Here is a 21,781-nt window from a genome sequence, read left to right as displayed (position 1 = left end):
CTATTCCCATTGATTATTCCCTTCTAATTTGCAAACAAGGCATCTAAGGCCCCGCTTTCTGGCCGGGATAGCCATTTAGATCCGGTAAACTCAGCCCGCTCACCTTGATTTACGAAAAGGCGTGACGCGCCTCCCAACATCACATCCATCGGCTTCTCTTTTGTCGAGGGTAATTGCGTTTGGGCTAAATAGGTTATGCTGAAATATCAATAAATTGCCATCAAATTAATGTCAATACCGAAGCTGCGGATGGTTGCTAATTAAAACGCAAAAGGGGATGAAAATGAAGTCGTGGTATTGCCCTGAATAATTGATAACGCAATTTATGATTTTTATGAAAGAGCGCCGTCTGTCTGAGATTTTTACCAGGCCTTAATTAGATGCATTAATGTGTCTCTTTGTGGCTGTGCTCAAACTCAAACAGCATGATGGCTGTTGTTTTTCTTTTTTTTTCTTCAAAAAAAAAAAAAATTGCCCTAAATTGCACATTTTCAAATAACATTATCCTTCCGTGTGTCCACTCGTAAATGCATCGGTCCCAAGGAGGTGTTAGCGTGGAGGTTTCATTAAAGGAGGCATTGTTAACTCACCGCCAATCAGGAGGTGCTTGTTTTTCTTTTTTCCCTTTCTTTTCTGGTTCGCTTGCCAGCTAAGTGGAGCATTTAGCTTGTGCTGCTACCCTGTGGAAGGATCTAGAACTAGTGTGCGCACGGGTACGCACACACACACACACACACACACACACACACACACACACACTATTTTGAAAGTTTATGTTTGCATCTACTCTGTTGCGGCTGTGTTTGGGATTCATACAAAGGACGGTCAAGTGAGGTCAGGTCATGCAGCGTTTAAGTGTCGGGCGTGAATGTGTAATGTTTATTGACTCAAGCGGGTCCGAGTGATCCGCGTCGATGTCGCACCTCCTCATCTATTAGCCGGGCTCGACCTTTGAGATAAATGAAGAGCAAAGGGAAGGAAACAGACGAATGAGGGGATTAGAAGTGGGCTACAACAGGGAAGCAAGCGCCGGGAACGGAAAAAAAAAAAATATGAAGGGACTGGCGGCGGATAGATGAGGTGGGGGGAGTGTAATGGCTGCTGTTTGTTATGATGTACTGAATCAGGTTCTCTTTGACAAAACAGTCCTTAGCACCTCTGTATTTATAGTGTCACCGGTCAGTCCATCCACAAAGGCAGGCCGATGATATGTGAGGGCGTTAGCGGCGCGAGACGTCTGGGGCTCTGCTCCGGGACGACCCGCTCATCTGTCAGGCCCGCTGGCTGCAGCTGCGTGGGGTTATCGGATCACACACTGTGGGAAACTTAAATATCTGCAGGGGGGAGTCAAGTAAAAGCCAATATTAGCTTTATTTTCACCCGCTTGAACAGGGATTCCCAAAAACAAGGGGTTGGGGCCGGGGGGGGTTAATTTTCTGAAGTTATTTAAAAAGTTCAAGAAATAATTAAGAATACTCTTCATTTAAAGAAACACAGCACAGAAATGCCAAGATATTTTCATTTTTTTTTTTTAATTTACTACTTTTTATAACTAGTTATTAGTGTAGCTTATTTCCCAATCACTTCAACTTGCTGCAAAAAGACTGCAATTTATAAAAATTAAAAAAAAACTTCAAATGAGCTAGAAATTGGCTTCCAATATTTCATGAAAAATCCCCGGCAAGAAATCAAAAAAACAAAACAAAGATTCATCCACTTGAGTTCCAAGAGTCTTTCCTCTTTGCTTAGGATGTGGAGACTATTTCTACTTGAACAGTTACATCCCAGACCAGAGCATGAGTTCACATACAGGGATTCATCTGTGCTTGGAGCTGAATTCACCGTCATGGGTTGACATTTTTGATTTTTCCCAGCAGCTCCTCAGCGAGAAGGGGGTGGACTCAGGCGTTGTCTGTGTCATCGGGGGTCTGAATGGAGTCACGCTGACTTGTGTAAACGGCCTTTAAAAGGTCGCTGTGTTTCAGAATGGAGAGGCGGTCCGTGTTACCCCTCTTTTTTTTTAGCTCCGTGAGCAAAGGCCTCTTCGCCAATGAGTTTGACGGAAGTTGAACTTTGCTTCCACAGAAAAACCAGATACTCCAGAGAGCCGGAAGACAGCCCTCTATGCTGACCTCTGGTTCACTTTGACAATTTTCCCTCCAAATTCCTCAGGCTGAAGAATGTGACAAATATCTAGACACTTTTCCGAGGCCTCAACTGGACCGTCGAACGGCTGCTAAAAGTCTACTCTCATCTTGGCGGGACAGAAACTCGTCAGGGAAATAAAACAAAGCACAAAGTTATCCAAAAAAACAGCAAAAAATATCATTTGCAGGAAGCTACTTAAAAAAAATCACCTAAATTCACGCGTGCATTTCAGTCGCATAGATCCAGACCCTTTGTGAACCTGAGCCTCGTGTTTAAAATGATTTCCCTTTGCGTATTGAGGTGTTGCGGGACGGCGGCGCTCTCATTCAAAGTGCCGCATGAGCAGATGAGAGCAGTGCTTTGCTCAGCAGCGCCGCTAACGTATCGATCCCGAAGCCCGGCAGCCTCCTGCTTGATCCATGGCGGAGAAGACTCCATATTCCTGATGAGTCTGGGCGCGTGGCCTCGGGAATGGAAGTAATTTGAAACGCGGCTCGGCCTGAAAAGAGGGTTCGTGCTGAAACAATTAGTTAATTCATGTAATTTTTTTTCTTTTGGAAGAGATCAATCAGTTTAACAGAAGATGCTCGACATCATCTGACGCCACCAACTCGTAAAGATTTCTCACTTATTATTAATCTGGCTCTGTGAGTGGGGTCATTTATTCAGTTGTCTTTGGTATTAAGATTGAAATCTTGTAAATAATAAATGAGAGAATCCGCTCCTGTGCGCAGACTTTGAGGACATCCCACCTGTGGCTGCCCAGGACCTCAGCAACATCCTGAAGCAGGGATACTTGGAAAAGAAACGGAAAGGTACGCCGCAAAAGTGACCCGATAACACATAGGAAATGCATCCAAAATATGCAGAAATGACCTAAAATCATGCCAGAAATGAGCTAAAAAAATCCCAAAAATGCACAAGAATTCTAAAAAAAAAAGATCTGGAAATGGTTGGAAAAATGTCCCCAGTGATTTACTTAAAAACATTCGATGTATTTCATAATTGACAACTGATGCCACAGCTGTTGAAAGAGGATTTACAAACAAAACAAAACAAAAAAAACATAACAAAATAAAAAGTTAAGCAAATGCTGTAGCCACTTCCAGGGATGGTATAGGATGTTTTGATTGACACGCCAAAAGACAAAACAAAAACGTAACTTTTCTTTCCAGACCACAGCTTCTTCGGCTCTGAGTGGCAGAGGAGATGGTGCGTCCTGAACAACTCCATTTTCTACTACTTTGGAAGTGAAAAAGGTTCGATGTGAATTTCTGTCATACATTCACAGAAATATATGGTTGTAACGCAGAACTAACACGGAGCTTCGTCTCCTCGCCGATAGACAAACAGCAGAAAGGCTCGTTTCATATAAGCGACTACAGCGTCCAGCTCGTGAACAATGTGAGACGCGACTCCAGGAAGAACGCCTGCTTCGAGCTGTTCGCTCCGGGCCGCCGTAGCTTCCAGGTCTGTGCAACCGCTCCCAGCTCAGCCCCTGTCAGGAAGAGTAGTTTGGAAAATGATGTTTTGAGCCAGTTTTGCTTAAACGTCTTAATAACATCCCGCCCGGCGGATCGGTGCGGCGGATATTATCGACCGATTTCATCCCAACTTAGATATATGGCTCTAATAAGGACGTAATGTCGTATGTTTGAGGTCATTTAGAAAGGGTGACACCGGCCCCCCCAGAGAAAACAGACAACTTTAATTTTCTTCTGTAAAATGTCACTATGTCAAATGTCACAACCGGGTCTTTAAATAAAAGATCAATATCACCATTTTTTCCCCATATGCATGATAGATGCAGAATATGGGGCGATTTGATTTGGGAAAAAAACTAAAACCTCAGCTTTTTTTCTTTAATTCCCTATCAAGTGTGTTTTTATCTAAATCCATCTGGGTGCGGATATTCAGGGCTATAAATGGCACCATCGCATTACGATGCATCTTGATGACATTTTATGCAAACAGATAATTGCATTGCGGCGAAGTTATGATCATTTCATAGTGATATTTCAAAGAGGGGAATTTATTTGTGATTTCACTCGCTAATTCGCCTCGCCGATTAAGAATCAGAACTCTTGGCTACATTTTAATGGACACTGAGATGTGATGATAATCACGCCGTTATTGCCGCTCTCTCCCACCAGTTCACAGCCAGCAGCCATCAGGAGGCCAGAGAGTGGGTGAACCAGATTAATTTTGTACTCAGAGGTAAGACCGCCTTTTGTTTTTACGGATTCTACTGTGTCTGAGTGTGTGAGCCTCCAGAAGGGCTTTGCTAAAGTGGATTTAGAGACTCTGGAATTGCCTGTTAAAGGCTTACTGTTACGTCTATATAGATTACATGCAAATGAGCAGGGAATGTTTTCTGTTAGTAACGTTTTTTTTTTGCTGTTTCTTCAATTCAGTATATTTTTGCTCTTTGTCACTTTCATGTGATCGATTTCAAAATCTTGAAAAAAATCAGTGCATTAACTGGCAAAAAACAACAAGGAATTACTCCGGCTTCACCGGGCACCTGCAAGACATGATCTGTAAATCAGCAAGAAATCACTCTGAGAAGAAGGGAAATTTAATAAGAATCTTCGACAAATGACCTCAAAAACAGTTTAAAGTCTTCACCTCCAAAAATCCATAACATTCCTAAAATAAAAATCTGAAAGAAAAGTCTTAAAATTGCAATTGAAATTACTGTCAGAATTTCTTTAAAAGCAGCAACAAATGACTGAATGATATTTTTATTATTATTGTTGCTAAATATGTAAAGAGGGAAGCGAACATCAGTATTTTAAAGGTGGTCTGGGGACCAGTGGCGGAGCCACAACTTGAATTCAGTTTAAACTGATCTGATCGGAGTCGACTTCTTAAAGCAGTCACCTAAAGTAACTGGATAAAAACAGTTAACCTTTTTGTGAACGCAAGAACCCTGCGGGCCCTTGTCAGACGTGTCACTCGGCGTGTCATGTGCACCATCACCCCCCCCCCCCCCCCCCATCCATTCTCCCTAACCCTCCTACTGGGTTCCAACTTACAGGAAATTGATTTGTAGCTGTTCTGGTTATCCTCCCTTGCCATTGATTTCTGCCCGTCGGCCGGTGGACCTGATACCCCGTGTTGCAGTGGCCAGTCGCCCGCAATGAGTCTGCTGCTCCATCTGAGCGAGCGGCTCGGCCCCGTCTACGCTAAAACGGGCTCGGGCTGGGCCGTCGACTTGCGGGAAGTAACAGACACTCGGCAGTTTGTCTTACTTCCTCCCAGACGGGCTTCGCCGCGGAGCGAGGTCTGATGGAGAGCATGTTGATGATTATTTACCCTCCTCACCTCCCCGCTTCACGTGAAAGCTCTTGCCTTTTTGTTTAACCACCTTAATGTTGGCTCGTCCACACGTGTGCTGGAAGGAGGGAGTGGGGGGGGGTGTTAACGTTAGGAAAGAACCTGATTCAGCTGAAATAATTCATGTAAGCGCCGCTAAGATGCAGTCAATTCCCGATTCGGTTCATTAGACAAAACAAGGCTCCCGGTTCGATACGCTAAGGATGTATTTAGCCAAGAAAGAATGAAACAACCAAGGAGTTTCATTCATCTTGATATTGTTCTGTGAAATAAATTCCGCCGCATTATACAAAAGGGTTTTTTTTTCAGGCAACCATTCTCATTCCATATGATATTTTCAGCAATTTACCTTTCAGGTTTTTTTTATAGTTTTCTTTATTTGAAATGTATTTTAGTGTGAATTTTCCAGCTAGTTTCTTTGAAGCAAAAATGGGATAAAAAGTGATATTCCACATTGAAACAAAACAAATGAAATGAGAACATTTTATTCCTTGATCAGGGAATGAACAGGGTGATCAGGGTTCAAACAGTCACTTAATAAAATAGCATTATGATGAATTGTAAAATGTAATTGATTGGGGAAAAAAAAACTGCAATAAAACCAACTCGTTCCTTTATAAAGATAAACAAACAAAAGCTGAGGTTTTATCCTTCCCGGCTGCACCTGATGAGACAAAACACTGTTTATTCACATTTAAACCTCCATTGACCCACACGGGTTTGCGATGTGACCCGTGTAACAGTTATCGTCAGCGGCCATTTGTTTTTGCATCCAGGCTCGGGCTCCGTGACCTGGATGTAGAAAGGTGTTCAGCGGGCGGGATTACGGCATACTGCCATCCGACCGCCTGCAGGGCGAGATGATGAACCAAACAGAAGAACAGGAGCTTTGGTCGCTCCCTGTCTTTGTTGGCGATAATAATGTTCGGGAAAAAAAAACGCCGCTTTTTTCATACGTTTGCGCGGATCTCGAGAGCCGAGTGATGTTTTATGGTAATTTCAAATTGTGATTTATATATTTACTGCAAAAATTACCATGAAATATGGTCAGAGGGTATAATTGTGTATCAGCCACGTTCACACGATGCAGTTCAATTAATTCAATCTGGAGCGGGTTAATAGATAACCTGTGCATGTGTGTGTGTGACAGCGAGGTGGCCTGCTGTGCAGAGCTGCCCCTTACTCATTTCTCTTACTTTACCTCTTTAATGCATGTGTGTGTCTCGCGCACCACGCTGCGCTCCATCTCGAGGCTAACGCCGCCCGCTCACTCACAGATCTCAGCTCCAACGTCATACCTTTCGACGAGGACGAGGAGGACGAAGAGGAGACCTATGATGACATCGAGGGGCTGAGCCGCCTGCCGCCGCCCCGGCCCTCCACCGCTGGCCAGGTCGCTCAGAGCAGAGGAGGGCGGGTGGAGGAGGACGACGACGACGATATCTATGAGGTGCTGCCAGGTAGGAGGACGCACAAGCGACGGACACGCAAACGCTCCTCTGTCAGACAAATGAACATACAAGCTTCAGCCCTGAGGGGCTCCTGCCTGGAGAGCGCGTGTATTGCCATGTGCTTCCTTATCGCCGCAACGACCAGACTGATCGCTCATTTTAAATCAAGCAACACTAATAAGCGTGTCAGGAGCAAGAGGGAGGAGGCGGCCGCTGCACAGATTCTCTTCTGCTGACCAGAAAGCTGCTCTCCTTCCTCGCCTCCCCCCCCCGAACGCTTTCCGTCCTGTCGAGTTTTGTCGTCAGAATCAGCGAAAGCATTGCTAAATCCGAGCCCTCTGTCATGGCACGTCCAATTAGCTTATGTTGCCAAGCAACAAATAGCCCACAATTCAATACACTAAGCCAAGTTTTGGCCAAAATTGCCTAGCAACAGCAGTTTAGTGGGAAAGGGAAGTAAAAACGTTGTGTCTTTGGGCTTAAAATAGTCCTGGAGCTCCTCATGTCTCATCTTTGATAGCAATTAGGGTTTGATGGAGAACGTTACAGGGGCAGTTCACGTGAATCCCCACTGCGGGGGAGACAGTCTCATGAGTCAGGGAGGCTAAGAGATCCCAGAGAAGGACAAAAGCTGCGATCCGATCTTCTCTGGCCCGCCGTCCATCACTCTTTCTATTAAATAAGATACATCAAGATTCTGTTTCACTGGGCGAGTACATTACCTTTGCCAAAATCACTGGTGAGAGGGGAATCCGTCTTCGGACTGTCACCCGGACGCTCAAAGCCATCTGGGAAGAGGTACAGACCCTGACCACAGATGGCGTATCGAATGACGGCCTCTTTCGTTCACTTTCTCACCCCCGTCGCTTATCAATCATTCCGCACCTCACTTTGCTCTCTTACAGCTTCTACGCAGTGATTAGATACTGTTAAATTATTATCTCGCCGGGATTTATGGTCGTTTTCATTGATTAGGACCGTAGGAAACACAGAGAGCTTTATGAGATTAAATTAAAGCCTTTCCCCAACCGATAGAAATAGCCCCACGTAGTTTGTTGTTGTTTATTTACTTGGTCTCTTTGACCGTCTTCATCGCAAGGCTACTTTACAAGAGCAGTCGATCACATTCAAGACACTTTAGGACGGGAGAGACGCTCTGCAGCTGGAGAAAGTCTCATACAGGAAGAACCTTTACAGTGGAACCATACATTTGAATATTAATTTTCCACTTCCTGTTCTCAAACAAAATTTCATCTGTGAAATGAGTGAATACATAAATAGCGCTGAGATGGGTCAAACTGTATTATTTACTTATTTCTAATTGACTTAAAAATAGACCTCGCTACCAACAAACACAAGCTAACACGCAACGCTACTTCAGGTATATTATTTAATGCAATTATTTGATATTAAAAAAGAAAAAAGGCAGGCCGGAAACAATAGAGACAAAATTACAATTTGTTTTTCCTTTGCATCCTGTTTAGTTTTAGTGTTTTTGTATTATTCTAGTGAAATGAGTATTTAATGTCCCTCCTGAATGTGCTGCTGTGTGTCTGCTGCACCATATGGTCCACGGAGGACATTATCCCCCCCGCTGTTTGATGCACTGGATGCGACTCAGATGACAATCAGCCTCCACTTGTTGTCGCTGCCATAAAATATCTGGCTAATATTAAGATTTCACACCGACGCGGTCGTGCCCGACAGGCGCTACGAACTGGTGAGGAAACGCTGAATAAGATGAACGCTCCCAGGTGATGAGCTCCTAGAGACTCGGAGCCCGGCTGAACGGCGCCGGCACGATGCGGAGTGATGGCGGCTCTGCCTCCGGTGCTGATGACTGATTTTATTGACTGGAAAATTAAATCTCTTTGGTATAGAAAGCGTTGGCCCGTAGCGGCGGCCTCTCAACTGAGGGATACTCCTCTCCGCGGCCGCTGAACTGCTGAACAAATGTTTGGACAAAATAAAAATCCATTCTCCGCTCCTCCTGTGTCATGACCACATATCACATTTCTTACTTTTAATACAAACGCTCTTTTTAAATTCCAAATTGTCTCTCATTTATTTCATGCGGCAAATTTGCATTTAGCAGTACCCTGACAACAACATTGTGAGACAATGATGGTGATATACAATATCATATTTCAGTTATCGATTTCCCCCCCTTTCTCTTCTTGTCAAGAACTTTCCGAAAGTCTTGAACCGGATTTTCATTCAGTCTTTGAACTAAGTTGCTTTAAATCCATCTGAATCTTAACGTTCAGCCGGATCAGAAGGGAAATATCAGCCATCCCTGACTAAATGGGATCAGCCGACACCAGTCAGCAAGATGGCAGATGCATATTTTTGTCAAAGGATTTCTGTATGACTTAAAAGGAGTTTCCTTTTATGGTTCATCAAAAGAGACACACTTGAATATCCTCCGTTCCGGTGAACTTCTTACCTCTTCTTGCGAGACTCGGACCAATTTGATGTTCTGAGACGCACGTAGCCTGGTGACGTCCCCCTCCCGTTCCACCCACGGGCGTGTCGTCGAGGCGGATGATCCCAGTAGTCGCGCTCTGGAATTACACGAGCGGTGTGAGTCTGAAACACTTTCCCTCACAGACCTAAATCGAGAGGAAAAAAAGCAAAGAGAAAAGCAGCAGGTATTGATTTTCAGGGAAACCGAGGGTGGATTCAGAAAGTTAGCAGCAGAAGAATCAAATCGGTCAGAGTTGTAGGATTTAGTCTAGTTTCACCGTTGCTGAGTGGGGACTTAAAACTCAAAGGGGTTGTAAGTCTAATTAAAAAGTGAATTACTAAAATATGTCTGAGAAGTCAATCATCAGAGTGACAACTAGTCAACTAAAACCGTCAGGCATTGCTGCTGAAAATCAGTCCTCCGAGTAGATTTTGCAGTGTGATTCAAAAATTGGACAAACGTGCATGTCATGCATCTCAAAATAAACATGTAACATGAGGAGGTTCTGACCTTTTAGGAAAAAATTCAAAAGATGATTCCTCTTTCGAAGCCTCTTTTTTTTTGCATAAGTTAAATAACGCTGTAAAATCTGCTGAATTTGCAAAGTCACATACGGTCGCTTGGCAAGTTTATTCTCCTGAGCTCAATCGCTGTGTGCATGTTGAGTCCTGTCTGTGTGTGTGTGTGTGTGTGTGTGTGTGTGTGTGTGTGTGTGTGTGTTTGCCCCTGCCCTTCCTGGAAGCAGAGGCACAGGTCGTGCTGGAAGGTGGATAGTGTTGCCAGCGTTGCTGTCAGGGCGCTCCGTGTTAAGAATGGATGCGGGCGACGCAGGGCAGGCGTATCGCCGTGTCACATCTCAGCCGTCCGGGTGCCACGCCTCGCAGTCAATGACATGTCCGCCCCCACTTGCCTTTAAACGCGGCCTCCTTCCTTCTTCCCTGCCAACTGATTAATTCAAACTAATTGATCCCCATTGTGGAGTCCGGTCTGGTAAAAGAGTAATCATCATTTCACGTGGTGGTGGAGATAAATCAGTTTGGTTCGCCATCCGCTCTGTTTTCTTCTGTCATTATATTTTTTTCCCCCCACTCCTCATTCATCTTTAATGTGACCGACAAAAAGAAATCATTTGAAAATCGGTTGAAATGAATATGCAAGTGCTGCTCATTGTCAGCGTTTATACCGTCAGATATAAGAAAAAATATATACAAAAATGCCGGAGCCCTGCTATTTTAAGGCAAAGTGTCTAAAAGTCTAAATCAGGGGTCGGGAACCTTTTTGACTGGGAGAGCCATAAAAGCCAAATATTTCTAAATGTATTTCATTGAGAGCCATATAGTATTTTTAACGTATAATGAATTAAACATGTCTTACTTTTAATGCGACCGCCGGTCCTGCATGGATTTGTTTGAAGTGCCGGTTTATATTTTACCGTTTCATCGATGCAATTTTATCTTAGCATACTAGACATACCTCATATCCAAATGCAAATTCCTCTGTCCATGCTGCCTGGAATGTGCAGTAATCATTGTCTTTTTTTCTTTTTGTCATCTTGTCTGTTATGAGGGTTGACGCGGATAAACTAGTCGGCTATCTGACAAAATAAATCTCTTCAACGTTTACAACGACCCGGATGTGCTCGGAAGCCAATGGTTCCCGGCCCGACAGACGGGTGACCTGTGAAATTTTTCTTCAAAACTAATATCTGTTTACTTTAAAATGTCACAGTATTATGAAAAAATATCAAACGTATTTCAAAATCAGTTCCAAACTGATTTTTTCTTTTTCAACTGAATAGAGCCATATATGGCTGGCGAGCCATAGGTTCCTGACCGCTGGTCTAAATGCATGTTGTTTCTATTTATTTCAGAGGAGGATTTCCCAGATCCTCCTGATGAGCTCGGTCAAGTGTCCAACAAGCTAGGTAATCACACACTTTTCCACCATCTCACTTTTCATCCCAATAGTAATAGCAATTTGTTCAGATATGAGACAATGAGTACCGCCTCTGTGTCACCTCTCAGACAACCCACAGGATTACGCAAACTACTACCAGAGTTTATGGGACTGCCATGCCGACGAGCCGGACGAGCTGGACTTCCAGCGGGGAGATCTCATCCACGTCATCAGCAAGGTCAGCTGCAAAAAAAAACAAACAAAACAATGGTTTTCCAGTCAGTCTGAATACGATATCAATACTCTCCAAGTCACCATATCTGTTCAATATCAACTGACATTGTACTGTGATTTCTTTTTTTTTTTTTTAATCAAAACTATTGCGAACAAATACATTAGCAAAACACAACAAGCAATTTCTCAACAGTCAACATAGAAATGATCTGTCCCAACCGCTTTATCTGCAATAACAGAAAACATGGAATTTTAATTAAGGATGCAAAAAATGATCGAAGCAATTACCTGTCGAAGCTGCAGACGAGCTTCAAATTAGTAAGACGGGAAAAAACGGGAAAGGACTTGTGTTAAATTTCCCTGTATTTACAATTTTAATTTCAAATATCGAATCTACTTCTAATTAAAGAAAAGCAAAATCAGAACATTTCAGATCAGTTTTGAGACAGAACAGATCCTACGCAACAGATCTTTTTTGACTTTTTATATGTTGAATTTCCTGAACAGCAGCTGGATATCAGGATATTATTTTTTCCCCCGTCTCCTAGCCCTGGTGGGATCTGTTCCTGATTGCAGCCTTGCCTCATAGTCAATAACAGGGGCAATTAGAGCAGTTTAAAATGAGCAAAATGAGAAATCGGTGTGTAAAATGTGCAATTATTTAAACGTTAAACAACATCAACTCTGGTAATCACCTAACAGTCTGAACATGCTGATCTTCCCCGCATCTAAACTCCTCTGTTAGCGACGTCGCCGTCCCTGCGCGGCGGTGGCGGCGGCGGCGAGAGCGGCGGTCTTATTTGAGGGCTGGCGGGGTGAAGTGCCATTGGAGCGCTGGGTAATGGTGCTGTTGTTCATTACGGAGCCTCTGTCTCAGGGGTTAATTGAGTAGGCAGCCATGCGAGGCTCCTCTCCTCTGTTCGACATAAACGGCAGGTGAAGCCCATCCTGCATCTCAGCTCTTTCTCCCTCAATCTGCCCCCCCTGGGCCCCCACCTCCTCCACCGCCTGTCTTTATGGCCATCTCACGCTTGCATGCCGGGCATCAAGCCGGTGAGGAGCCACCCTACCGGAAATCAATGTGCTTCTGCTCGGCTACGTGCGGCGACTTGTTACCGCCGTGCTATTTTTGGTCCGTTATGGGATTGAAGATTGAACCGTCGCGATGTGTGTGTGTGTGTGTGTGTGTGTGTGTGTGTGTTTGCCTTGCGTTATCTGAGGAGCGCAAATTAAGCCATTCTCACTTTTTTTTTTTTTCCCTGTTAGTAATTATATGGTGCAGTTTGAAAAATGACCGATGTCACGTGTTGCTTAATCACCAGTGACTCTGAGTGGCTGATAAATAAAACAAAGCTGCTGAATTTTAATTATTTGTAATATGTCATTTTGTAGGACAGCTCCGGTGCTGGGAGAGTAGACCTCTGCCAGCATCTGGTGAAATATCTCCTCAGGAATTAATGAAAACGTCCACATCTGGCCCCCAAAAATGTAACGGGTTCTTCCTTGGCTCCCGCTCTACGCCTTCCACCAAGTTTTAATTTTAAACCTGACCGACCCACCGAGAACCCCCCTCTCCCACCCGTGTGCCTGAAATTAAAAAAATTGGCCTAATTACACTCAAATTAGCAAACTCTTTGGCAGTAGCAACTTAATTACATAATAAAAGTCTTACGCACATAATTAACATAAGTAGGTAATTCACTGTTTGACATGTGTTTTGCACATACTGGACTTTCAATTGTTAATCGGAAAATGAAACTAAATGGCGGATTTCGTTTTGGTTCTATTTTTTATCGATCACAAACATCCAACACCGACGTTGTGGTCGGAGGCTGCGTTTTGTTAATGCGACATTCAGTTCTGGAGGGTTTTATAGCCAGATTCGCTTTGCTGCAGTTAAAATTTTGTTAACATTTTGTGTAAAATGCGCATAATAGGTTTTGGAACCAGGTCTTTTTCCAATCGAAATTATTTCTCATTCAAAAATGTATATGTTTTTTTTCATCCTTTAAATCAATTGGAGTGCAGATGTTGTTGAGGAATCGGGCTGAATGGGATCATTCCGCTGATGCTGTTATCTACTGTCTATGAAACAATTTAATGTATTTTTATTGATTTTATACACGTGCTAAAACAGTGGCTTCAGAGGATTTCAGGGTCAGGAGTCATGGATAATGGCCGCGTTGGGTTCATATAACAGCCCTGGGAATGAATTCACTCGGATTTTATAGCCTTTCCAGGTGCTAAAAAAAAAAAAAAAAATTTGGTTGATTTTACATAATTGCTACTGAAATTACGTTGGATTTTTCTTCTTATTTTTTTTTAAATTAATTTTATGGCAGTTACACTGAAAGGAATACAGTCTGTAGCATCTCCGAGCTGGATCATTGGCTGTCGATATATATTCTCTGTCTAATGACATAATTGAGCGTATTTCATTGATTTTATACATTTACAGCTGATAGTAGCGGGGTAAAATCGCAGGCTAAAGGGCCACACCGCGTTAATATCACATTCTAGGTGAATTTAATAGCCGGGTTTGTCTTTTCAGGAGGCAGAATGCGTTGCCGTCTGCCGCAGCGATCGTCAAGGAGTCAAGGCTGAATGGAGTGAGAGGGTCGCTGTGAACGGGACCGTCGCCTTGATGCCATTATCTACCTTGTATGGCATCATTTGCTTTATTTTTATTGATTTTAAATGCGCGCCTAATGTGGTATTCTGACGTTACCGGGGTCAGATGTCACACGCGACTACTGTGCTGTGTTAATATATAACGGTGTGATAGAAGACAATGGGATGGGGAGCCGGCCCGGTCATTTTCTAACGAAAACCCACCAGCGGTCTCCGTGCCTTGTGATCTTCCCTCTATTTTGGGTGCAGTTAGTGAAGAAATGGCTGAATCATCGTTCTGAATTGGATAATTGCTGTCACGGTGTCTCATTTACAAGACACCTCAGGTGAGAATAAAAAGGCAGACTTTTCCCTCGGTTTAGCGCAGTTTAGTAGCCGTCGGGATTAATAGCGATAGCTGGCGGAGGTAAGAACCGGCCAGGCGCTGTCTGCATATTCCCGCTGACAGATAAAGAGAATTGACAGCTAAAACAGAGCCTCGCCGGCGGAGCGGTGCTCTTTTCTAAACAATGAAAGAAATCGAGCAGGAGATGGAGAGAGATGGATGGGCCGTACGAGTGCGATGCTCTCACTGCAGGTGAGCTCAGGTAAAATATGCCCTTCACAGAGGATAGGCTTTTAATTGAGGCTCTCCTGGCAGCGCCAGATTAATGAAATGCCAGCCTCCTGTGTCTGTGTGCGCCGGTTGATAGGGGAAAATGTCAAAACAGCCGTGTCCATTTTTCACGCCCCGATGAAAAAGGCAGGCTCACTTTGATAGAAACAAAAGGGAACCCGGCCGGCTGTTACTGATCCGGCTCCAACAGCCAGGGCCCTGCCCCGCGGCCCGCCTTCACCGGGCCGAGGATCGGATTACCGCCTCGCTGCGGACGCCAGAAAGCAAAGTTCAGGTCCGGGAGCTCGGCGCGGCCGTAGATTCTCCCCAGTTGGAGGGAGATTATTCTTGTTTTGTCAGGCTGGAGGCGGAAGTCATAACACAGTGACAGAGCACAAAGAATCACAGCTATTAATGGTTTTAAAGGGTCCGGTCGTAAATTATTCAAAAGGCTATCTCTCCTCCTTCCTCGTGTTTGTTTTTGTTTGCGCGCGTGCGATGACACGACACCACCCGCGTCCCCTTTTGCGTCCTCATCGCGACACGTGTCCCCCCCCCCCCTCGCTTGAATGGCATTATTTGGATTATGGACCGTAATCGGCTATTTATTTTAATGTCCCCTCGGGGAGGGCTTTCCCCGTGTCTTCTCTGTGTTCACGCGGGGCCCCCCTCCCACCGGTGCTCAGTTTTACGGGGGGATTCCTGAGAACCCTGACCTCGATGAGTGAAATACGGGCCCTTGGCTGGAACTCAAGTCTGTCGCTTAACTGGGGACCCAGACACATGAAATAGCCGTAATAAAACCAGGCCCCATAAATTCTCTCTCAGGGTGGGAGGCCTAGTTGTCTGTGCTGTTATGTCAACACTGACCATAATTACAAGGTAATAAGGACACGCTCTAAGTGCTAAATCAATGGTGCTAACAAACTGTTATTTTTAAAGCTAGGATGTGATTGACTGCTGAAGTGCAGAATGGGATAGCCACAGGCGTGGTGTCATATGGCCGCGAACTGAGGAGAACATGCCGATTGTATAAAAGGCCCTCATCCATCATTATCGATCTCTCACTTACTGTAAAGTGGGGGCATTTTTACTGTATTTGTGTGTATTTTCTCCCCCCTCGCCCCCCCTCACCCACCCTCCTCCCCCCCGCCGCGTGCGCGCAGCTGTGTATCGCTGACAAAGTAAATAAATTAGGAACCTCACAATTCATATGAATCCCATTAGTTCGAGGGAATTAATTTGGTTGCGCCGCTGCCGGCTTCATCGATGCCTAACTTGCTTCCGCGGAGCTCGATGGCGACGCTCGGCGCTCTGATACATGAGGTAGAAACACGGCGGAGGATCTGTCTTGTGATTTTTTTTTAATTTATTCCTTTATTTATATATTTTAATTTCCGTGGCATTTCATTTCAGATGGCTTGCAGTTTTCTAATGCGCATTATGGCGTTTCACTGACATTTCAGCACGTGCTGACAAATAGTTGCAAGCTCGGTTTTTTTCTGCAGCATCACATCGCCGGCCTGGTTTCGAGCCGTTGCCGTTTCCCCGCATCGCAGCCTGCGGCATCCAGCTGGGTGTTTGCTAAAGGATTTACAGTGTTGCAACACGTCGGGTGAATTTATCACAGCAACTTAAAGCTTTTTGTTTCACTCCCCCTCCCCGACGTGTGATTCTTGTACACTTTCTCCGGCCGTGTCTTTCACTAAACCATACGCTTGTCCTGCATTCTTGCCCTGTAATTTATGTATCCAGAGTGCGAAGCTGCGGGCTCCACAGGTCAGCTGTCACATTCCTGTATTCCCACAGGCACTCATGGAGAACACCGCTTAAGAGCGAGGAGAGATTTATGGCACAAACCCATCCGGGGTCCGTAAAGCACTGGCAAAGCGCTGCCGCCGCCATGGCCGCCGCCGCCGCCGTAGCTGCGTGCAACCACCTTCTTACCTCGTCTTCACCTCCTTCCCCTCCGCTCACCTTTCTGCCTCCATGCACCGCCCAACCAGGGCCCAAAGAGAGGAGACTCTCCAGCCAATCCAGGGGAACATCTCCCAGAGAAGAGCCCCAGCACATTTGTACGCAGCCACAGCTGCCGGTAGGGCAAGAGTGTGGACACCAGCGACACCTTGTGGCGATTCGTGGCAGTGCAACATCTTTCACAAACACATGCTGATTCACTGATTAATTGCTGACTGATTTACGCTCCGAATAAGCCCGATCGAAACGCACGTCTCTATCATCCAAACAGCGTTAAACATTGAAATCACCTACCTGCGTCAGTTGAGGCTTGTTCTGCCGTCCGGGCCGCTGGCAGGTCGTGACCACTCAACGCGGCTGAAGAAAAAGGAAAAGTAGCCAAACAATCAGATGGGAAAAGTCAAGCAAGAGAGACAAAGGTGGGGGGATCCCTTTATTCTTTTGTGTGCCCCCCCACCCACCCTTGCCCCGCTCCTTTTCTCCGTCACACACCCATTTAAAGACCCCTGGCTGCTTTTGTGGCCATAGACACCAAGTCGCTATAGACGGGCAAGACATCCTATTTACCACCCAAAGTAGCAGGGGGTGAGTCTGGGGTTCGGGGTCACGCAGGAGGCAGCGGTCATCCCCCGGTCAACTACAGTAGGTCATTATTCAGCCCGAGCCAATAGCCCAGAACGGCGTCCGAACGACCCACCCCCAATCCATTCTGCTTAATTATTATAAATGAGGGGCGGTGTAAACAGTCATCATTACAGACAGTCAGTGGCATACACAAATCCCCTTTAAATTGCTATTAAGTTAAGGAGCTATCTGTATCCCAGGCGAGCATTAGAAAGGAGCGAGTAGGTTTTTCTTCTGATTAAATCTCTCCGTCCCCGAGATATTTTCAAACGTTCTCGTGCTCAGTCATGTTTCCACTTTGAAGCCAATTCAGTGATTTAATTAAAAGCCCACTTGGAAAAAAATGGACACTAAGTAGCCATTTCGATTTCTGGCTGCGCAGAATAATCATCCATATTTCTGAACAGGTTTGGACTTTTTCAGCAGCTCCGAAAAGCTCCCTCCCCACCCCCTCGCAGTTTGCAGGTGTTATGAAGACATTTGTGAGCAGCCGGGAAGGGCTAGCTAACCTGATCGCAGGTTATAGATGATTGGTTTCTCTCCGACAAAGGTGTCCATGTTTCTTTGTTAGGAGGGCGGCCGGTGTGATGGAGGAACTGCAGAGAGAGCTGCAGTGTGTGTGTGTGTGTGTGTGTGTGTGTGTGTGGGAGATGAGTTTATGTAGAGGAGAAAATGAAAGAGAGGGGAGGTTTGTAAAAAAAAAAAAAACAACAGAGGATGCTACGGCAGAGGTGGTGGAAAGAGGGAGAAAGGAAAGGAGGGAGGGGGCTGGAAATGTGGAGGGAGGAGGGGAGGAATTGTAACACCCAGGCGGCGGGTTCAGCGGCAGGGCAATGAGAGACTTCCTGCGCTCCATCACGCCCAAGGCCTGCCTCAGTCAGCTGGTGGCCGAGGAAAGATGCCTCATGTGTCAGGCTCATTAGCGCCCCCGCTCACCCGCTCGCCCGTCCCCCCCTTCGTTTGTATGCATTGGAAAGCGCGTGCAGCCGTGGGTTTGTTTGGAGGAAGGACATGCAGATGAGGAAGGAAAAGAGAACGCTATGGCGGGATGTTCAGAGGCACTCTGTGGCGACGGGCGGCGGCAACGGCGGCGGCGTTCCGTCGCCCCCGTTGTCATTCGCCACATCCAGCCAACCTCGACTCACCTTCTCCTCGCTTCAGGCTCGGCCGGCTGTCAATCCGTCCTCCGCTCGCGGGACATGAGCGATGGGCCCTATCAGAATGCCACCATTAGCCAGCCCCCTGAGTGGTAAATAAACGATCGCGCCGGTACACTGCAGGTGTTGTCATGGCAACCTGCCCTCCCCCTGATCCCCCCCCCCCCCTTTCCCCCCGAGTGTCAGCCCCGCCCATGCTTATTCTCCGTTCTCCCGGCGGAGGAGTCACCGGGAGGTCAGCTAGTCGACGCGCCGCAGCCGCCACGACACGGCGCTGTTCGACCCTCCCTCTTGCCGCAAACGCACATCGTCACACACACTCGCCATCCGTCACACCGTAACACACACTCGACATCCGTCACACCGTCACACACACTCACTCAAACTGTTTCTAACTGTCACACACTGACACACGCTGTCCACCGTCACATTGCAGTGTGTCACACACACACACACACACACACTCAGTGTTGCCCATTCACGCACTGGCTCTGGAGACATTCTTTCAAACAGACACACACCTGCAGGACGGAACACCTGACATTTGTTTGACTGTCTTCTTTTCACCTTCCTCTCGATGAGTCAGTTGTCTGGTACCTTGACTAATACGACAAAAGTACTGGCTTATATTATTTTACTTTATACTATTAAGAAAACTACAGTGTGTGTGTGTCCACAGAGGAGTAACACACCTGTTGTGATATTTTCCTCCTTTAGAACCCCGAGTGAATGCATTTCCGAAGACATCAACTATGGTATAAAATCTGCTCTTTTTGTATTTACAGTTAGAATCCGGTCCGTTTCTCTCCCGCAGTGAATCATTTCGAATGTGTGTTTCGTTTTCCTGCTTGATCACTGATACACAGCCGAAGTGTGTGTCCTTGCCGTGCAATTGGCTGCTATTATTGCCAGTGAATATAACAAAAACTACAGGAGCATATCAACATCAGCTTCACAAGACTTTTTTGAAATTAATATGAAGATTAATCAATACAGCTTAAATTGTACAACAGGAATAACCGCTTGAATTATTTTCAATGTGATGTATAAATATTTTAAATATCAATCAAATGACCGATCAATGAAAACGCAGCCTGAATTTGTAAAAATAAAAATAGATTCAGAGCATGGACATGGGAACTCGCGCCGACTATTTTCCAGGTGCTCCGAAACGTCTGCCCTCGGCGGCAGATCGGACCGGAAAGCCAAATTCGGCAGTTTCAGGAGGAAGGATTGATTTGGAAGCGACAATCGTTTCTGAGTCATTGGGCCCTGATGTCGGAGCCGGACGGCGGTCCAGGAACATTGTTCCGGACGCCGGTTTCAGACCCGTCAAATCAAACACGCTTAAAGTTGCAGCGTCACAAATTCACCGGGAATGATCACGCTCTCACATCTCCCGCCTGTTCTGTCGTCCGTGAATGTCAGAGCCTCCTTCAGCGTTGGACGGATGTGCTCCCCCCCCCCCCCTTCTCCGCGCGGCAACACACATCAACCTTCGAGACAGAAAACAAACAGGAGGACGGGGACGATGAGGAGTTTTGCATAGTTTTAGTTGGTGGATAATTTACGGTGATGCCGCCATTACAGCAGGTGTACTCTGGATGAACCCGCTGCGAGTGCCGCCGAGATGGACTCTCTCACGCCTGACAGACTCCCACTGCCATTGGTGCCCACTCCGCCACGTAGCACTTGTATTAAAATGGCGGCACTGATAATCCAAAAGACCTTTCTCGGGGAGAATTTGAGACCGACCGCACAGATGGGCGGCGGAGATAAATAAACCTCTCTGTCAGAGCGCTCGGTGGAATTGTGCTGCGACACCCCCAAGGGAGAGAAAAACTGTTTTGCGCCCCCCTCCCTTCGCCCCCGTCGCATCTCCCTCCACCTCCCCCTCCTTCTGTCTCCCTTTTCTCTTCCCAACGGGCGCCGGCCGCGGATTCCTGCAGCCGGGTTCACTCCCCGTTTTACGGCAGAACAAACCTTTAGTGAGCGGGTCGCCGCGACCCCGGAAAACCGGGAAAACTAAGGCCGAAGTCGAGACTAATGAGGAAAAAATCATTCCCAGAACTTGTGTTTCCCTTCTTCAGTTCCCAAATACCCTTCAGCATCCTCTTTGGATTATTCATAGGGTCATGAATTTTGTTTTTAAAATTGCTGTTTGTGAATTTAGAAGCTACTTTTGTGGTCACAAAATCATCCGGGAAACCGAGAGTTGGAAATTGCTGGTCTCTACTGTTGTGATACAATAACATTAATTATTATGATTAAAATGAAATCCTTATTAATCTCGCAGGAGGGAAATTAACAATATCCTGGGCTCCTCTTGACCTTCACAACATTGACGGCCCAAAGTTTGGAACTGGAGTGTGTGTGTGTGTGTGTTCACGCAGCAAGGCGTGGCTCGATAACACATTATTAACCTGACCCGTCGAGGTCATTAGCGCGGCCTCTGATCCCACGATCAAAAGAGCTGCTTGGGGAAATGTCACGTGACGAAAGACTTTACAAAAAGGAAAAAAAAACAACAACAACAACCCAGAAATAACGTTTGAAAATGCGTCCCACATCGCTTTCCTCCAGAGCGATGCTGCCGAGGCTAACTTTGTCTCTGAGGCCCAACCCCTCCCCCCGACTGAACCCTGGAGAAGAGTGGAAAACTTTTTATAAAAGTGTGTGTGTGTGTGTGTGTGTGTGTGTGTGTGTGTGTGTGTGTGTGTGTGACTTGCTTGTGTGCAGCTGAGCGTCTCATCTGCTCCTCAGTGAGATGGATGGTCGCCTCGGCCGCTCTCAATCTGCTGCCGGCGAGATGAGCGGGAGGGCAGGAACAAGATGGCCGCCCGTGTCTTCCTCCTCTGCCGGGCGCTAACGGTCGTCCTGTCTGGGGCCGGGTATTGATCGATCGTCGATCTATTTGGAGCCCCGTGATCGGCTCGCGCAGCCCCGGGCCGTGTGAGGGGTCTGAGCGGGAAACGGATTACAAATGTGTTATTACACATTACCCCATGATCAAACATCCATCTTCGGTCTATTTGAATTCGGTTTTTTAAATTTTTGATCTTTGATGGCACAAAGATCAGCTCAAAAAAAAGCAGTTTGAAAGTTTCTTATATTTTGATTTATCCAGCTTTAGAAAACAATCTAGTCTGCCTGACAGAAGCATTTTAATTATACAAGAAATGCAAGTATTTAACATTTTTACTCAATCAGATCAAATTTAATCATTTTACTTCACAGATTTATAATTATATTTCCAACAATT

The 21,781-nt window shown here is 45.9% G+C and overlaps 1 protein-coding gene and 1 long non-coding RNA gene across 3 annotated transcripts in view; one reads left to right on the top strand and one right to left on the bottom strand.

The window, feature by feature from the left end:
• The window catches only part of skap1 (src kinase associated phosphoprotein 1), a 40,582-nt gene that overhangs the window by 17,055 nt on the left and 1,746 nt on the right, over positions 1–21,781 (top strand). For both annotated transcript variants that reach the window (XM_086139991.1, XM_086139990.1), the window contains exons 5-11: positions 2,883–2,963; positions 3,324–3,407; positions 3,494–3,618; positions 4,302–4,365; positions 6,765–6,947; positions 11,276–11,329; positions 11,430–11,539. In XM_086139991.1, coding sequence (XP_085996117.1) covers positions 2,883–2,963; positions 3,324–3,407; positions 3,494–3,618; positions 4,302–4,365; positions 6,765–6,947; positions 11,276–11,329; positions 11,430–11,539 — 701 coding nt within the window. The remainder of the gene's footprint in view (positions 1–2,882; positions 2,964–3,323; positions 3,408–3,493; positions 3,619–4,301; positions 4,366–6,764; positions 6,948–11,275; positions 11,330–11,429; positions 11,540–21,781) is intronic.
• LOC147215440 (uncharacterized) lies at positions 8,833–17,079 on the bottom strand. Its single transcript, XR_015104219.1, has 4 exons — positions 17,033–17,079; positions 11,459–11,544; positions 9,385–9,550; positions 8,833–8,883 (listed from the first exon to the last, which is right to left on the bottom strand). It is a non-coding gene; the product is annotated as an uncharacterized LOC147215440 (long non-coding RNA).

The sequence above is a fragment of the Fistularia commersonii genome, chromosome 32 (genome assembly GCF_037954325.1).
Source record: "Fistularia commersonii isolate RoL2024-O1a breed Wild chromosome 32, RoL_Fcom_v1.0, whole genome shotgun sequence".
In the NCBI taxonomy this organism is placed as follows: Eukaryota; Metazoa; Chordata; class Actinopteri; order Syngnathiformes; family Fistulariidae; genus Fistularia; species Fistularia commersonii.
The sequence above is the reverse complement of the archived record's forward strand: the minus strand, read 5'-3'. Positions and strand labels throughout refer to the sequence as shown.